The 20,041-nt window shown below is 37.0% G+C and overlaps 1 protein-coding gene across 5 annotated transcripts in view; it reads left to right on the top strand.

Annotated features, from left to right (window-relative positions):
* Nucleotides 1–3,485: 3,485 nt before the first annotated feature.
* SMC5 (structural maintenance of chromosomes 5) overlaps nucleotides 3,486–20,041 on the top strand; it is a 112,596-nt gene continuing 96,040 nt past the window's right edge. For 2 of the 5 annotated variants that reach the window (XM_036893432.2, XM_036893431.2), the window contains exons 1-2: nucleotides 3,488–3,796; nucleotides 10,087–10,228. In XM_036893432.2, the coding sequence (XP_036749327.2) occupies nucleotides 3,609–3,796; nucleotides 10,087–10,228 (330 nt within the window). In that variant the 5' untranslated portion in view covers nucleotides 3,488–3,608. Of the gene's footprint in view, nucleotides 3,797–10,081; nucleotides 10,229–20,041 lie in introns of those variants that run through there. The other 3 variants (XM_057498586.1, XM_057498584.1, XM_057498585.1) reach the window with 3 other exon arrangements.

The following is a 20,041-nucleotide window of genomic DNA, read 5'->3' as shown; positions in this document are numbered from 1 at the left end:
TATTCACAAGCCCAGGGATTAGGATGTGGGCACTTTGGGGAGCCACTATTCTGCCTTCCACAGTGTTCTTTTGCTATCATATAAGATAAAATTTATCAGATATATAATACAACATCAGATAATAAAACAATATAATATTTCTAAATAAAGCTAGTTTTGGATTTTCCTTTTCAACTCCACTATCTGCTCTATTTTCTTTATTTCTTTGGCAGGCTAACATATCCAATATAGAGCTCAGTAGTAGTGATAGTATTATCCTTGACTTGTCACAGAATTTAAGAGAATATTTTTAAACACTTCATTTTGAATATGAGTTGGCTGAAGGTTTTTGGAGCTGTCTTTTATTGGTTAAAGGAGATTTTCTTCTACTCAACCTTTCCTAGGAATTTGAGCCATGAATGTTGAAAATAATTGAATACTTTTTCTGCTTTGACCTTTCTCCTGTAATCTTTTCATATCAAGAATCACATGAACTGATTTAGCTTGTTAGTGTTTAATCAACCTTGGATTTCTGTAACAAATCCAGTTAGGTCATGGAGTATTTACTTTTTCGAACATTGCTATCTATTTGTGTATATGTTCATGAGTAAGATTGGTGGGAAACTTTCATTTCCTTTATTTTCCTTAGAAATTAGAGGATTCAGACAAGGTTAGACTTATAAGAGGAGCTGGAAAGGCTTCTTTCCTTTTCTATACCTGAAAGAGCGGGTAGGGTAAGAGCAGCGATTCTCAACTGGGCGCAATTTTACCCCTTGCCTGGCTAAGGAGGGCTATCAATTCAGTTTGCAAGGACTGGCAGAGAAGAGATTGTACATAGTGCTGTAGCACCTTGTGGTCTTTCTGAACTTGAAGGTAAATTCCTTCTGGAAAAATTTAATACTGTTTTCCCATTTTATATCCTTACAAGATATGAAGGCCCCTTTAGTTCTAGGCTTTCTATCATGACACATCACAAAAAACACTGGAAACCTGATGTTAATTCCTAATGATTTTTAAAAATCTTTCTGTTGGTTTTTGCATCCAAGAAATGGAAGTTTGAGAAAGACACAAATCTGTTGAGACATTGATCCAGAATATAAAAACGAATTATGAAATAGTACTTAAAACTAATGCTGTTAGTATTAGCTACTACTACTACTACTATAGCTATTACTAACCAGTTCCAGTGCCAATACCACTACAGTAAGAAGGAGCAGATAATTTTGGCCGTTTTAAGCCTTTTTATGATATTAGAAACAAATGTCTAGAAAGTAAAAACCTCAGAGATAAGGTATCCTTATCTCTAGCAGAAGCTTGCTGTCCGGGGTTTTAGTTTTCCCTATGAAAAGAGTGCTGGTTCTCCAAACCCCTCATCCTACCTAGATCTTCCCCATCAGTTCTTTAACTAGACTGATCAGAAAGTGAGCCTGAGGAGGAATACAGGAAGACGGGTGGGGGGTTCCTAGGTGCCAAGGACTTAGGTTTTAGCATCTGACTTCTTCCCTCCCTTTCAAGTCATGAGGGTTCACTTTTCCACTTTATAAATTTACCAAAAGCAACAGGAGTCTTTCTTCTCACTTGATATCTAAACCAAAGAATATTATTACTGCGAACCTGTAAGAGCCCTTACTAGAACTGGAATAAACTGTCTCAGTCAGGCATGGTCTCAGCAGAGTCCCAGTCCATGTGTCTGACATTCCCTACATTGCTAGTACAATTGCTAGTACATTGCTAGTACAGGGTCACTGTGGACTATACTAAAGAACTGATGATGGCACAAAAATGATCAGACTGGTTCCCTGCCCTTAACTCCCATTACTACTGCCTGTTATTTTTCCTATAGGACAGTGTTCCCCAAACATAATATTTCTTCAAAGGATTTGATTCTTCTAAGGCTCTTGAAGCAGAGTACCAAATTACTTTTCAAAAATTTGTACTAGCAATGTAGGGAATGTCAGTGTAGGGAATGTTATAATATAAACACTGAGTATTTTTATTATTTCCTGCCATTTGAACAGTTTTAAAAGTATTCTTTATTTTGTCATGCACTTTTTTATTTTTAGTAACCATGACAAGCTATGATTTTATTCATTCTATTTTCTGTTAGCGCAGATTCCATTTGTGTTAGAGGAAGGAGCAGGGACCTGGGAAAGGAGCATTGGTCCAGGAGTTAGGAATCAGGGTTCCACTGCGATAGTTTTCTAAGTAGCCTCCCTACTTCCAGGTTTGACTCTCCCCAAAGATCAGAGTGGTCGTTTTAAAACTTTAATCAGATTATGTCCCTCTCCTTCTTAAAACCTCGTGGCTTCCCACTGCTTTTAAAATAAAATTCAGCTTTGCTATGATGGGCAAAGCCCTGCTAGGCAGCCCTGTTCACTCCAGTGCAGACACACAGCCTTCCCTTTCTTCCCGGGGCATCCCACTTGTCCCCACCCGAGCCTTTGTCCTTGCCTAGAACGCTTTCTCATTTATACCATTGGCTCTTGTTTAGGGTTCAGATAAAACATCACCTCCTCCGACAGGTCTTTTGTGTCTCCCCCATCACATTTCACAATCAGTTTTATTTTCTTCATAGCACCTTTCACCGCCTGGCATGACCTGAACATGTGTTAGTTCACTGCTCTTGCTCTGTCTCCTGCACCAGAAGTTAAGCTCTGAGACTCGCAACCGAGACTGTCTCCTTTACTGCGGAAGCTGCAGATCACGTGCAGATGAGACATTATTAGCTGAGTGAATGAAGATGCACGTAGGCCTCCGTACACCTCCTCTTTAATGAGGTTAACTAGATGAATGTAAACAGGCCTAAGCGGAAGCACCCAGCGCCCTCGAGCTCCTGAATTTCTAGAAACCTCCAGAGATAAAGTCTTAAAAGGGGAGTGGGAGGGAGGAAAGGAAGGAGTGAAGAGGCCCTGGAGAGAATGTGCGTTTTTTTACAAAATGGGGAGCGCTGGAGACCTGGCACGATGCTTTAAGGGAGAGACAGGCATAGAGCTATTTGGTAGAGTCCTCTTTTCCTTTCTCTTTGTTTTTGTTTTTTTTTTGACACGGGTACCTCACTAAAAGCAAACTGATAAGACGAAGGGCCCCAAACTGGTGATGCGTGCACTCGGGCGGGCACTCAGCCGTATTTCGATCAAGGCAGGTCTGACGACAACCCCCTGGGCGTCTCCTGCCCCGGGCCCCCGGCCCATCCCGGCGCCCCAGGTACCACCGTAAAAGCCTCCCTCCGTCCCCTCGCGGATCCACTTCTTCGGAGCGCTGAAAGGGCTTTCAAAATACTAAATGCAGTTGACATCTTTTTTATGAGTTAAAAGAACTCTGAAAAATGCACAACTGTACAGAGAAGAAAGTGCCGTAGCTGCATCCCACGAGGACCCCACCCCAACACGCCCTAGTAGTCCTCGGCTCCCGCTTCCCGGGCCAGCGGCAGGCAGCGCGGGCGGGGCGGGACCCGGCCGAGTGGGGGCGGGGAGACGCGGGGCTGGCGCCGCCGGGTGTACTGCGCAGGCGCGGGGCGGGCTCACGGGCGGCGTAGCGCGCCGGGCAGTTTCGCGGGAGAGGGGCGCCGGGGCGCCGGTACCGCAAATCGGGGAGGACGGAAGCCGCGGCGGGCGGGAGAGGAGGCCGGGATGGCGACTCCTAGCAGGAAGACGCCAGTCCCCGGCCCCCTGGCCTCGAAGAGAGCTCTCCCGAGAGATCCCTCGTCGGAGGTCCCGAGCAAAAGGAAGAGCTCGGCCCCGCCGGCGCCGCCGCCTCCTCAGGCGCCCAGGCCTTTCGTGGAAGGCTCTATCGTCCGCATCGTGATGGAGAACTTCCTGTGAGTGGCCGGGGGCGAGCGGGGTTGTGCGCTGGAGGGGTGTGTGCCTGGCCGCGGTCTGGCAGAGATTCGCGCTGGGGTTACCGTGAGGATTTTTACGCTCTTGCCCTGGAGATTGACGTGTTGCTGTGGTAGGTGTGTGTTTTGTGTGATGCGTCTTTTTATTCATTCGCCAACGTTTCTCGAAGGCGCCTTACGGGCGGGCAGTGGACGTAATAAGAATTAGATCTCTGCTCACTGCGAGTCACAGCCTCTAGACAGGACAAAATCCGTAATTCACGAAACTCTGGGCCCTGGAAACTGAAGAGGAAGCAACAGTTATATCAGAGTGGCAGTGATGCTGTGGTAGATTAGTAAAAAGTAGGTAGTTGCCAGATGTACAAAGATGGTGAAGGCTGTTCCGCATGAATGTTGAAAGGTATAAGAAAATCAAGCCTTACTCTAAATTTTGGGGGCTCCCAGGAGACCCTTGACTCCTCCAAATCCAGCTTTCTTCCCCGATTCCTTTCCTCTGCCTTCCGACAATAATCAGAATAATAATTTTAGAATTCAGTAAACACGTTTTAACACAAACACCGTGTATCTGCCTAGCACTTTCCAGTTCATTTCGTCAAGGTCTGTTTTTTAAGGTTATGGATAGTGGCATCGGGTAAACAGAATTGCAGTAAAAATACCAACATTTTTTTTCAGGCACCTATCATGTGCTTCTGTCAGGTGTAGAGGAAGGTGCCGTATTTACACAGTGCTCTGATTTTTTAATCATAACTTATTATATTATCCTCACTGATGAGATAAGCTCCAGAGGTTTATTTGTAGCTGCTAATAAATAGCTGAATTGCTATTTGAATCCAGACTGGAAATATAAGTACATCCAAATGAAGTACCTAATAGTGTATCAGGATGTCATGGGAATACAAAGGGTGAAGTGATTAATTTCATCCACAACTGTGAGAAAGGGCCTTTGTACCAGAGATTATGAAAGGCTCAAGGGAAGAGCAAAGTAGACAGAAGCAACTGCCAGAAACAGTTTGTTATATTTAGAAAGCGTCCAGTATTTTAGTGTGGCCAGAACATAGGATATGAGTATGTGGACAGAGCTAATACTGAAGAGGTAGGCAGCTACTGAGGATCTGTGTTTTTTATGCTAAAGAGTTCTGGCTTCATCCTATAGGCAACCAGGATGCATTTTAGGCAGGGAATGATGTGTAATTTATGTTATTCTGGAAGGAGTGTGAGGGATGATTTTAGAAAGGTTGAAAGATGGTAGCAAGAGGACTCTTAGAATATGAAGGCAAGAGGTGATCAGAGTTTGAGCCTAGGAGTAGCAGTGGGATTTAGGAGTAGAAAGAAAAGAGTTTGACAGAATCTGGCTACAGATTGTGAAGGATGAGAATCAGGGAGCAACAAAGAATATCTCAAGTCTCTGCCTAGGCTGATAGATACGGTGCTATTCAGAAAAGGGAGCAATTTAGGAAGAACAATAATACCTTTTGGATTCCATGACTTGAACTTTCTCATGGGACATGTAAAAGAGATCTTCCGTAGTCCATATTAACAAGGGTCTGGAGCTTATAGGAACATGAGAACAGGTGAGAAATTTGGGAATCATGCATATGGGTGATTATTGAAGTTGCAGAATGGTTGAGCTTGCCCCAAAGGAAATATAAATAGGAGTAAAAGAAGACCAAGTACAGAGTCCTGGAGGAGTGCTAACGTTTAACGTGAGCAGAAGAGAGTGCCACAGACTGAGAAGGAGCTGTTCAGGGAGATAAGAGGAGAATGGTAGGAGAGTATTATCAAAGAAGCCTAGGATAAAGAGTGTCTCAAAAATATCATCTGCTACACTGAAGTCAGATAACAGGACTGAAAGGAGCTCACAGCACTTAGCAGTGAGGAAATCTTTGACTTTTTGAAGTAGTGGGAAAAGAAAATTTTGCAGTTATGAAAGAATGAATGTGAGGAAGCAAAGACTGGAGAAATAGTGGCTGGAAAGTGCAGAGCTAGGGAGGTTTTGTGTATTTTCACAATGAGAGGACTTTGAGTTTTAAGACTGATGTAGGAGAAATAGGCTTAGAAAACCTAAGATGACCTGGAAGAATATAGCCAAGGGAAGGATTCCTATGAGTGAAACAAGTGGAGTACGATTGGGAGTGGAGAGAGAGAGAGGTCTAGGCAGAAAGAATAGTATGTGCAAAGGCTTGGAAAAAGAATGAAGCATAAGATAGTCAAGAAACAAAGAAATTTATTATATGTAGAATTTGGAGATACGATTAGAGAATAGGGGAAGGAGATAGAAAGTAGAAAAAGATTAAGTGACAGCTAAATTATGAAGGGTCCTATTTTACCATTTCTTTTTTGAGGAAAAACAAAAACAAGCGAGGGCAGATATGCATGTCTACCAACGTGACTTGGTAATTGATTGGATGCTTCAGGGAAGACACAGGAGAGGTGAAGGAGATAGTAGAATCAAAGGTGATGCAAAACTAATGCCTAGATTTCTGTTTGGGGCAGTGGGGTGAATGATGATACCATTCACCAAGAGACCAGAAGAGTGGTTTTGAATGGGATAGATGATGGGTTTAGCTTTGAATGTGTTGAATTTGATGTGACTGTTGTGAGACATCCAAATAGAGTTATTGGGGTGTAATTGCATCTGTAGGTTATCTGGGCTGACTTTCAGCTTGTAGATGCTACCTGAGGCTGTGGAGATTACATGAGATACCAGGCAAAGAATATACACTGAGAAGAGGGTGGGCCGTTGGCAATAGGTCTTTCAGGGAGAGCTCAGAGAATAGGGAACTCTCCAAAAGGGGAGTCCCAGTAAACACATTGTAGAGTCAGAACAATTAATTTTTTTAACTGTGGAGGCATGTTTTATTTTTGGTAACTTGTCCTGTTCATAGTATCTATGTGTATGTTATAGACCAGAAATACTCATGGTTTTTCCTGTTGTTTTGTTTTCTTAATAACCAATTGCATCACTATTTTAGTAAAACCATTGCACAGAGGTTTCACAGCAGGAAATTCAGGTGTTCAAAGAATGGGCTTCATGTGTTGGGATTAAGAAATTCCAAGTCAGTTAATTTTCCAGATGTCTGAAGTTCCCAAACTAGTTTCTTTTTAACCATTAAAAAGGATTCCTTAAAACAAAGCTGCTAACAAAACAAAGGATCTGAAAACATAAAGTTGATGCTGTGTAGAGATGAGAGGTTGGAAACCCACCAGAAAACACTTCTCCTTTACCACCTGCATTTATTTTTATTACTACCTGACCTTTCAACATTGATTTCTTTGAGTATTAAAGTTGAAGTGTGCTTGGTTGAATTATTTCTATACTTAGCAGGTCAGCAGGCTAAGGTTTCATTCTTGGGAAATTAATTGGCAGCTAGCTGAAAGCCTATGGGAACAGGCCATTTTATAAGCTCCAATTCAGGGTATTGAAAGACAAGGTAGAAGAATGAGTCAAAGTTTGTATCACATTTTGCCATTGCTGACCCTCTTGGCTAGTAAGGACTGCATATTACTCTTGCAGATAGGTAGAGTGCTGGACAGCATGCAGCTTTCTGGTATGAGGAAGTGTTAACAAAAGTGCTTGGTGATGATGCATTCTTATTTCCTCCCATGGGAGTAAAATTTATTTGAACAAGAACAAACAGATCCTTCAGTGCATCTCTGAGAGCATGTTAAAGGAAATTATTTTTTTGTTCTTTTGTTTTGTTTTTCTTAATCAAATGAAACCATTGGGTTAATATATAACTTCAGTTTTCTAATTAGAATGAAAATAATTTGGATTGTTTCAAATATTAAAATACGAAAAGTTGCTGTTAAGCATCTTAATTCAAGAGAAATATAAACATAAAACCTACAGATTTAAGATGAGCCAAAATATTTGTATAGTCACTCTCATGTATTATAATTATTTAAAAAAGATAAATAATATCAAACTTTGATTTATTCAACAGACATTTGAAAAGGGTAAATGAAATTTTTTTTTTTTTTTTTTTTTTTAGATAATTATTTTTTATTGAAGGGTAGTTGACACACAGTATTACATTACATTAGTTTCAGGTGTACAACACAGTGATTCAACATTTATATACATGATAATTCTAAGTACCAGCTATCACCATACCAAGTTGTTACAATATTTTGACTATATTCCTTATGCTATACATTACATCCCGGTTGCTTATTTATTTTACAATTGGAAGTGTGTACTTTTTCTTGGTTTTTGTTGTTAGGGCATCTCTCATATTTATTGATCAAATGGTTGTTAACAACAATAAAATTCTGTATAGGGGAGTCAATGCTCAATGCACAATCATTAATCCACCCCAAGCCTAATTTTCGTCAGTCTCCAATCTTCTGAAGCATAACGAACAAGTTCTTACATGGAGAACAAATTCTTACATAGTGAATAAGTTACATGGTGAACAGTACAAGGGCAGTCATCACAGAAACTTTTGGTTTTGCTCATGCATTATGAACTAGAAACAGTCAGTTCAAATATGAATACGCATTTGATTTTTATACTTGATTTATATGTGGATACCACATTTCTCTCTTTATTATTTTTAATAAGATGCTGAAGTGGTAGGTAGATACAACATAAAGGTAGAAAACATAGTTTAGTGTTGTAAGAGAGCAAATGTAGATGATCAGGTGTGTGCCTGTAGACTATGTGTTAATCCAAGCTAGACAAGGGCAATAAAACATCCACATATGCAGAAGATTTCTCTCAGAACAGGGGGGGTGAGGTTCTAAGCCTCACCTCTGTTGATCCCCAATTTCTCACCTGATGACCCCCCCTGCGACTGTGCCTGTCTTAGGTTGTTCCTCCCTTGAGGAATCTTACCCGTCTCTGGCTAACCAGTCATCTTCCGGGGCCATACAGGGAAATGTGAAGTTGGTAAGTGAGAGAGAAGCCTTATTGTTTGAAATGGTTAGCTTTTTATTTCTTTGCATATTTATGCCCTGTGGCTTCTATGCCCAGCATTTGTCTTGAGGTATCTTTACCACTTGGAGGAGTTATGATACTCGGTAAATTTGATATGAGGCACGAATTCTATTTAAGAATTCGTTGTAATTAGGAAGGAAGAAGAAAAGCTATAGAAGTAGCAGGCGGGAGAAAACATGGGAAGATTGATTATTTCTTTGACATATCTTCTTGTAGAGTAACTTCAGCATGTATATATTTTAAGCTACTACTTAAATTGCGCACACACATTAACATAATAGGAGTATAGTTACATAACCAAAGCATACCTGTAATTACCAGCCATCTCCAGTGAAACCAAGAAAACCAGTTAGGCACCCTAGGCATTTGTGAAAACTTATCAATGATATGATGGTTATTATCTAACTGAATTTGAATAGTTTGAGAAAAATCAGACAAATTAAAACAACCCATTCCTGGGCACTGTTCACATCCCATATGTTCTTTTAACAGTAAATAGTCTGTAGTTGTAAGATTTTGGAGCGCTACAATTTGCACTTCTCCTAATTCTTGGTTGAGTTCCAACAGTATAGATCCAGTCAAATTTGTTGTTTTACTGTATGCACAGGCCAGCTTAGATATCTCCTTCATTCCCATGGCAAGTCCAGGAGCTGGTGGGATGAGTGCATCTACAGCTGTAGCAGTGCGTGGATCTTTGTTGGGGTTTTTTGATGATCATCTTCTGGCATGAGTCTTCCCGAGAGTGCTGATGTTGGAAGTTCTCTTTCATATCGTTTCTTAGTTCATTTTCGGGGTAGCCCAATTAGGCTTTGATCCTCTGTATAAACACAAACAGACCCTTTGCCTACACTTTTATATGTCCTTTATATCATTGTGTAGAACTCATTAGAGGTCACCACATAGGAACTGCATTTTTTTTTTTTTAATCATTAATCTACACTTACATGACGAATACTTTGTTTACTAGGCTCTCCCCTATACCAGGTCCCCCCTATATACTCCTTTACAGTCACTGTCCATCAGCGTAGCAACCTGTTGTAGAATCACTACTTGTCTTCTCTGTGTTGTACAGCCCTGAAATTTTATTTTCATAAAATTTAGCTATGTATTAAGTCTTTATGCAGTAAGTCTTTTTCATTTTTTTCCACTGATAGATTTTTTCCCCCTTTATTTTATTTGCAGTTTATATGTAACATTTAATTTCTAAGGTTAGCTAGCTTTTAAGGAATTTGAGAAAGCCTTTAGATGATGTAAAGCACGTAAAAGAATTTTTGTAAAGAAGACATTCTTCAATTTTTATCTCCGCTTAGTAACTTCCTTTTTTGTAATTCAGAACATACGATATCTGTGAAGTATCTCCTGGACCCCACTTGAATATGATTATTGGAGCTAATGGAACAGGGAAGTCCAGCATTGTGTGTGCCATTTGCCTTGGATTAGCAGGCAAACCTGCTTTCATGGGACGGGCAGATAAGGTGAGTTAACGTTAATACTTAAAAAAAAAAATCAAAGTCATGACTTGATTTTAGTAGCAAATCAATTTCTGCGTCTTGGTTCCTTGGGTATAGCAAATGTGTAGTGCTTCAATATAAAGAACAAAGTTGGCAGGTAGAGATGCTGGGAGATACCCATTTCTAGAAGTGTTTTGGACTATATACCTTGGGAATTCTCTAGGTATGTAACACTTGAAATCCTGAGAAATAGCATAAAATATTTTTAAATATATTGCTGGGCTCGTGGGAAGGTGAAGTAAATTTACCAAGGGCAGAGGCAAAATAATGTGGATCTGAAGACTTAAGCAAGCTCTGGAGTTATTTCCTCAGGGGCATTTGCTTACTTTGTACCCCAAAGCCTGGCTTTAGATTGGTTGCACAGGATTGGGGTCCCTGAAGGTAGGGAAGGGCTAGAAGATAAAACTAGAAGCCAAGTGCTGTGTTTAGCAGAAAAAACACCACCACAGAATGGGACAGTGGGGTTATTTACTTATTGTTAGGTTTGAATACATTGAAGTAAAAAAGAAAATCTTCCAAAGAATTATTCTTACTATTTTTATTGAAGAATAATTGAGATACAACATTGTATAATTACAGGTGTACAATGTAGTAATTCAATATTTATACATTACAAAATTATCACTACAGTAAGTCTAGTTACCATCTGTCACCATACAAAATTGTTACAATATTGTTGACTATATTCCCTATGCTGTATGTTACATCTCTGTGTCTTATTTTATAACCGGAAAATTATATCTCTTAATCCCTGTCACCCATTTCATCCGTCCCCCCACCTCCCTCCTTTCTAGCAAACATCAGTTTGTTCTCTGTAAGAGTGTCTGTTTTGTTTTGTCTGTCTTCCAAACAGTTTTTAACCACAAGCCTTAACACATGTTTGGGACCAGAATTCATATCACCTATGTGGCTTAAATATCATAAATTGTAATTTTAAAGTGGCCCCAACTAGTGGTATCTCCAAGCACCTGGCAGAAGCAAATGCAAATCCTCTGAAGCAAAATATCTCTAAATAATTTGAATTTTTGAGAAATTTATAAATCAAACCTAAACATCATATGGGGGGAATGACTCGCCAAAAATAAGAGCTAACAAAAACGGGACTGCACAGTCAGACCTACAGAGCTTATAGATGGAGAATATAAACTAGTAATTTGCTTAAGGAAATAAGATTGCATAAAAGGAATAATAAAAAGATTTGGTAAGTTTGAAAAAGAATAAAAAATAACTTAAAAATATATTGAGGAGAGAAACTTGATGGACAGGTAAAACAACAAAGAAACATTTGAGAAGAGAGTTTGTAATAAAGTGTTTGAAATTTTTTTTTAAAGTACAATATAAAGAGAAAAAGTTGGGGTTACACATGACAGGTAAAAGAAGATAATCCAGTATGCATGTTAGTATCTCCAAGGGAGATAATAGACTAAGGAAGAGGCAATATTTGAAGAAAGAATGACTAAGAATTTTCCAAAAATGTTAAAAAATTGGAGTCCTCAGATTTAAGAAGCCTGATCTATCCCAGTCAGGATAAATGAAAGAAATGCACAATAAGACACATTGTAGTGAATTAACAGAATACCAAACACGAAAGCATATGATTTAGGAAGAAGGAAAATGATCCCAGAAGGAAGTCCAAAATGTAAAAAGAAATGGTGTGCCAAAAAAATGGTAAATGTGTAGGGAAATGACATGTAAACCATATAGAATAATATTAATGTCTAATTTGTGAACTAACTATTGATAGATAGAACTAACTGTTGTCCTTCCTGGACAACTGGAGGGAAGTAATCAGAGTTAAAGTATTCTCTGGATTTGTATTGTTGGGAGGAGTGAAGATAATTAATGTCAAAGTTTATAACTTAAATATGCATTATAAGTTAAATATGCATGTTAAAATTTCTAAGGTAAACAATTAGTACTATATAAATCCCCCACCCAAGAAAATTAAAGTAGAATGAGAGAGGGGAAGGAAAAAGCAGTTCCTGTCCAAACAACCCAAAAGAAGTCTTGAGAAAGGAGGAGTAGAAAAGAAACAGAAAATGAATCATTAAAATAAGATAGTAGAAATACATCCAAATACCACAATCATTATGAATGCTCTAAATTCTTCTTCAATGATGAAGTGTGTTAGAGTAGCTAGATAAAACAAAGTTCAGTTTTGTTTACAATGAACATTATCTAAAATAAAAAACTACAGAAAATTTGAAATTAGAAGGATGAAAAAATACAAACCAGGCAAATATACTAAAGAAAGTAGTTATAGCTGAATTAATACCAGGCAAAGAAGACTTTAAAGCAAAAAATGCTTTTAGAGGTAAAGATGGTCATTAAATATTGATGAAAAGCTCAGTTCAGCAATAAATTAATTCAGTTCTCAATTTGAATTCATATAGTCTAGCTCTAAAACATATAAGCAAAATCAACAACTCTTAATGAGAAGTTAACAGATCCATAATCAGGAGAGCTATTAGTAATCAATAGATCAATCAGATAAGAAATTAGTAACAATATATTTGAACAGCTGTTAAGCTTGAACTAGTGGACATGCTATAAACACTGCACTCACCAATTGGAGAACACACATTCTTTTTAAACACAAATGTTCCATTTCTTAAAATCATACACTGAGCCGTAAATCATGTATTAAAAAGTATAAAAGTACTGGTACCACACAGACCATGTTCTCTAACCACAGTGCTATTTAGATAGAAATAATGACAAAACGATAACTAAGCTTTTCCTGTTTGTTTGAAATAGAAAACATACTTCTGTATATTATATGCAAGTCAAAGAAGAAATCTTGACAGAAATGGAAAAATAAGAGCAAGAATTAATAAAGTAATAATAATAATGTAGGGACCACAAAACATTGCTTTTCAAAAAGATTGATGAAATCAGTAACTTCTGAGAAGATAATATTGGGGTGGGATAGATAAAGAAAAAATATGACGGATGAAAAAATAAGATATGTTGTGATCCAAACAACCCCCAAATTTAAGAGGTTTAAAAATACAAAAGTTTAATTCTTGCTTTTCCTACTTATCCAGTGTAGGCCCATTGTGGTCACTTAAATAACTTAGGCTGATGGAGTCTTCATTTCAACACACACTTTCATGATTGTGACCTTGGGGAAGGGAATTGGTTGTTAGAAATTACTGTTAACATCCTCATTTTATGTGTAAGGAAACGAAGGCACAGGAGGTGAAGTAATCTGCCAGGGTTACACAGTAAGTAATGGACCTGGGATTTGAACCCTTGCTGGAGCCCACAGGGCGTATTTACATCAAGATAATGAGGAAATGCAATCCTACCATGAGCTTGAAGGAAAATCAGAATATTCATGGACTGCCCTGATGACTACTACCTCTGGGGCATATCAGAATGAAGCAGATATTTAAAAGCATAATAGAATAGTGTGAGCAACTTTATGCTAGTAAAGTTTAAGTTTTTAAAAAGCTGTGAATATGTAGGTTTCTATAACTATATAAATTATCAAAACTGACTCTAGGTAGAAAAAACACATCAGCTGTTAAATTTTGTCTACAACACCAGACAAAAACAATTATGGATTAGTTCTAACAGCAGCAGTTTCCTATTTTACATAGAGAATGTGACTCTAAGTACCAAAATTGGGCAAGGATAGAATGAGAAAATGATTAGCCAGTCTCAAAAATATAGTACCAAAAACCACACACAAAAAGCAACTTTAGCATGCTGAATCTATCTATAAAATGCATAATACATAATGGCCAAATTGAATTTATTTAAGGAATTAGAGATTGATTATTATAAAAAAAATCATGTTTGATGGAGAAGTACACAATTATCTCTGTAGAGGAAAAAGCATTCAATTAAATTTCACAGTAATTTATGATTAAAAATTCTTAGCAAATTAGGAATGGAAGGGACTTTTCTTAATATAATAAAGAGATCTATCAGGAAGAAGTCAAGGTTATCTACTCTTGCTGCTATTCAGCTTTGTTCTGAAAGTTCTAGGTAGAACAATAAGGTAAGAAAAACAGTGGGAAAGAAAGAAAACTCATTCATAGGTTATAGGAGTGTCTACATGAAAATCACAGAAGAACCTTCTGGTAAGTCTTCTGATGAATTCACATGGATATTTATCAGGATCACTAGATAAAAGATCATATATAAAAATCAATACATTTTATACACTAACAGTGAACAAAAAGTACAATTAAAAATAGATAACTTTATAGTAGCAACAAAAGTTCAACTTAAATAGCAATAAATTAATAAAAGACATAAAGACATGTTAGACCTATCATGTAGAAATTGTTTTAAAAATTCTTAAAACGTTGAAGTTTGGTTAAATGGAGAGATTCACTGTATTAATGGGCAGGAAGACTTAATATAAAAATGTCATTCTTCACATTGATTTATGTATTCAGTGTCATTCCAGTCAAAATCCCAGTACTGTCTATACCAAATAACAACCTTGTTCAAATTTAGATGGAAGAACAAAGGGCCAAGAATAGCTAAGATATTTCTAAAGAAATAGAACACAATGGGAAAACTTGCTCTACCAGATATCAAGACTTAATATGAAATTAAGGCATTGCAGTACTGGTGTAGGAATGTATAGTAGAGCAGTATGATGTGACAGAATAAAGAGCCCAGATACAAAGCCATGATTAATAGACTCTTGATTTATGACAGCTGAAATTGTAGACGAATGGGGAAAAGATGGATAAATACTACTGAGACAATTGGTTATCTGTACAGAGGATAAAGAATCCTATTATCACACAATACAGGTGAATTGAAGATCTGCATGTGGTTGAACAGTAAGTTTTTAGAAGACATTAATAATAGAGAAGAATATCTTTGTGACTTAGGGTCAAAGAAAAAATTCTTGAAACTGTTGATTGGAGAGGAAAATATTGATAAATTCAACTGTAATAAAATAGAGAAACTTCTGGTTATCAAGACACCATAAAGAAAAGATGAGCCACAAATTGGAAGGAGGTATATAGAACATATAACAAAGATTGGTACCTAGACTACACAGTAAGCAGAATGATAACCAAAAAGAAAAGTGGGCAGAAGATATGCTCAGACATCTCATGGAGGAGGCAGCTCAAACAGCCAGTAAATTTATGAAAAGATGCTCAACTTCATTAATTGTCAGAGAAATGCAAATTAACCCTAGTGTGGTATATATCTGTCAGACTCATAAAAATAATGGCAGTGTCGTATGCTCATGAGGATATGGAACAGTACAAACATACACTTTTGGTGGGAATATAAATTTGTATAATCTTGGAAAATGTCATGGCATTGCCTAGTAAATCCGTAGATATGTACACCTATTCCCTCAAAATTTTACTCCTACTTACCTTAGTAAGTCCTTGTTAATTCTAGATGGAATTATGTAAATGTTTATAGCAGTATTGCAGTAGAGTCTAGTGTAGGCAAATAGAAGTGAATATTATATGACAGTGAAAATAAACCCTAGCGTATTTTACATTGCAAAAACACAATTATAAGGAAAAATGCCATCTTGGAAAAATACATGTAATGTGAATTTCTTTATAGAATGCTCAAAAAATATATTAATGTTTAGGGATATATGTGTATATAGCAAAACTAAAGAAAAGCAAAAGGATGATCAAATCACAAGATTACATTTGTTTTTTATACTGAAGCCTACCATTTTGTTTTGTTTTTTTTAATTGTACAGGAGCTAGTCCAAACTTTTTTTTTTCTTTTGTAGATAATTATTTTTTATTGAAGGGTAGTTGACACACAGTATTACATTAGTTTCAGGTGTACAACACAGTGATTCAACATTTATATACATGATAATTCTAGGTACCAGCTATCACCATACCAAGTTGTTACAATATTTTGACTATATTCCTTATGCTATACATTACATCCTGGTTACTTATTTATTTTACAATTGGAAGTGTGTACTTTTTTTTTTTTTTTTTTGTGAGGGCATCTCTCATATTTATTGATCAAATGGTTGTTAACAACAATAAAATTCTGTATACGGGAGTCAATGCTCAATGCACATTCATTAATCCACCCCAAGCCTAATTTTTGTCAGTCTACAATCTTCTGAAGCATAACGAACAAGTTCTTACATGGAGAACAAATTCTTACATAGTGAATAAATTACTTGGTGAACAGTACAAGAGCAGTCATCACAGAAACTTTTGGTTTTGCTCATGCATTATGAACTATAAACAGTCAGTTCAAATATGAATATTCATTTGATTTTTATACTTGATTTATATGTGGATACCACATTTCTCTCTTTATTATTATTATTTTTAATAAAATGCTGAAGTGGTAGGTAGATACAAGATAAAGGTAGAAAACATGGTTTAGTGTTGTAAGAAAGCAAATGTAGATGATCAGGTGTGTGCCTGTAGACTATGTGTTAATCCAAGCTAGACAAGGGCAATAAAACATCCATGTATGCAGAAGATTTCTCTCAGAACAGGGGGGATGAGGTTCTAAGCCTCACCTCTGTTGATCCCCGATTTCTCACCTGATGGCCCCCCTGCGACTGTGCCTGTCTTAGGTTGTTCCTCCCTTGAGGAATCTTACCCGTCTCTGGCTAACCAGTCATCTTCTGGGGCCATATGGGGAAATGTTAAGTTGGTAAGTGAGAGAGAAGCCTTATTGTTTGAAAAGGTTAGCTTTTTACTTCTTTGCATATTTATGCCCTGTGGCTTCTATGCCCAGCATTTGTCTTGAGGTGTCTTTACCACTTGGAAGAATTATGATACTCGGTAAATTTGATATGAGGCATGAATTCTATTTAAGGGTTGTAATTAGGAAGGAAGAAGAAAAGCTATAGAAGTAGCAGGCGGAAGAAAACATGGGAAGATTGATTATTTCTTTGACATATCTTCTTGTAGATTAACTTCAGCATGTATAGGTTTTAAAATTGCGCACACACATTAACATAATAGGAATATAGTTACATAACCAAAGCATACCTGTAATTACCAGCCATCTCCAATGAAACCAAGAAAACCATTTAGGCACCTTAGGCATTTGTGAAAACTTATCTATGATACGGTGGATATTGTCCAGCTGAACTTGAACAGTCTGAGAGAAATCAGACAAATTAAAACAACCCATTCCTGGGGAATGTTCACATCCCTTATGTTCTTTTAACAGTAAATAGTCTGTAGTTGTAAGATTTTGGAGCGCTACAATTTGCACTTCTCCTAATTCTTGGTTGAGTTCCAACAGTATAGATCCAGTCAAATTTGTTGTTTTACTGTCTGCACAGGCCAGCTTAGATATCTCCTTCTTCATTCCCATGGCAAGTCCAGGAACTGGTGGGATGAGTGCATCTACACCTGTAGCAGTGTGTGGATCTTTGTTGGGGTTTTTTGATGATCATCTTCTGGCATGAGTCTTCCAGAGAGTGCTAATGTTGGAAGTTCTTTTTCATATCGTATCTTAGTTCATTTTCGGGGTAGCCAAATTAGGTGAAGCCTACCTTTTTTTAAAAGAAATTTGTTTATATTGAGGTGCATACAGTAAAATGCATAATCTTATTCTGCAGGTTGGTAAATTTTGATGTGTATACATTCATGCAACTGTCACCAGATCAAGATACCAAACATTGTCACTAATTATTTTTCCTCCTTCACCTGTTTCACCCATTTCCCCCTTTCCCCTTCCCTATGGAAGCCAACATGAATTTTTTCAATTTTTTGTTTGTTTTTTAGATTCCATATATAAGTGGAATAATGGTATTTATCTTTCTCTGACTTATTTCCCCTAGCATAATATCCTTTAGGTCCATTCATGTTGTTGCAAATGGCAAGATTTCGTTCTTTTTTATGGCTGAGTAATATTCCATTGTATATATGTACTGTATCTTTAGTCATTTGTCTATCAGTGGACATTTAAGGTTGCTTACATATTTTGGCTATTGTAAATAATGCTATAAAAAATGTAGGCATGCATATATCTTCAAATTAGTGATTTTTTTTCCTTTGAGTAAATTCTCAGAATTGCTGGGTCCTTCAGTATTTCTTTTTAGTTTTTTGAGAAACCGCCATACTGCTTTCCATAATGGCTGTACCAATTAGCAATTCTACCAGCTATGTACCAGAGTTCCCTTTTCTCCACATCCTCACCAGCACTCCTTATTTCTTGTCTTGATAACGTTAGCTGTTTTGACTAGTGTGATGTAATACCTCATTGTGGTTTTGATTTGCATTTCCTGATGTTGAGTGATGTTGAGCATGTTTTCATATGTATATTAGCAACCTGTTTCTTTTTGGAAAAATGTCTATTTAGTCTTTTGACCATTTTTTAATTGGATTATTTGTTTCTTTGGTGTTGAGTCATATGAGTTCTTTATATATTTTGGATAACCTCTTAATAGGATATGCCATTTGCAAATATATTCTCCCATACCATAGGTTGCCTTGTTTTGTTGTTGGTTTCCTTTGCTGTGTAGAAGCTTTTCAGTTTGATGTAATCCCACTTATTTATTTTTGCTTTGTTTTCTTTGCCTGGGGAGATATAGCCAGAAAAAAAATCAGTAAGGCTGATGTCCAAGAGTTTATTGACTGTTTTCTTCTAGCAGTTTTATGTTTTCAGGTTTTTTTTTAGGTCTTTAATCCTTTTTGAATTTTTGTGTATGACAGTGATCCATTTTCATACTTTTTGCATGTCCAGTTTCCCCAACAACATTTATTGAAGAAACTGTCTTTACTCCATTGCATAGTCTTTCCTTCTTTCTGATAGATTGACATACATGTGTAAATTTATTTCTGGGCTCTCTATTCTGTTCCTTTGGTCTATGTATCTGTTCTTGTGCCAGTATCATACTATTCTGATTTCTGTAGTTTTGTAGTATACTTTGAAATCAGGAAGTGTGGTGTGCCCAGCTTTGTTTTTCTTTCTCAAGATTGCTTGGGTTATTGGGTCTTTTGTGATTAGATACAAATTTTAGAATTATCTACTCTAGTTCAGTGAATAATGCCATTGGTATTTTGACAGGGTTGCTTTGAATCTGTAGATAGCTTTGGCCAGTATGGTCATTTTAACAATATTCTTCTTATCCATGAACACTGAATATCTTTCCATGTATTTGTGTCTTCAGTGTCTTTCATCAATGTCTTAGAGTTTTCAGAGTACAGGTCTTTCACCTACTCGGTTAGATTTGTTCCTAGGTATTTTAGTCTTCTTAATTGTAAATGGGATTGATTTTTTAAAATTTCTCTTTGTTAGTTCATTTGTATACTGTAATACAACAGATTTCTCTATATTGATTTTTTTTTTTTTAGGATAACAAGTAACTTATTTTCTACAATGATAATACTACTGTGGTTATCAGAAAAACAGTAATGACATATTTGGTATTTATATCAAAGTAAAATAAACACTATTTGATCTAGAGAAGGGACATAATCTACTCGGGACATATCTGCCCTGGCATATTTATGAAAAAGGATTAAAATGGAGAATCCATGTTTTTGAAAGGTATTGGTCCATGCCTGATACTCATAATAGGTGTTTAGTAAATGTCCGTTGTCCATTCAAATCCCAAATTTCTACATGTACAAAGGGCCCTGAAGCCTGCTGAATGCATCTCCTTACTTCTTTTTTTTTCTTAGCTTTTTATTAAGGTATGAGTGATTAAGATTTCACATAAAAAAACAATGCGGTTACTACATTTACCCATATTATCAAGTCCCCACCCAGACCCCAATGCACTCACTGTCCATCAGTGCAGCAAAATGCTGCAGATTCACTATCTGCCTTCTCTGT

This window comes from Manis pentadactyla, chromosome 3 (genome assembly GCF_030020395.1).
Source record: "Manis pentadactyla isolate mManPen7 chromosome 3, mManPen7.hap1, whole genome shotgun sequence".
NCBI lineage: Eukaryota > Metazoa > Chordata > Mammalia > Pholidota > Manidae > Manis > Manis pentadactyla.
This window is presented reverse-complemented; position numbering and strand designations above follow the sequence as displayed.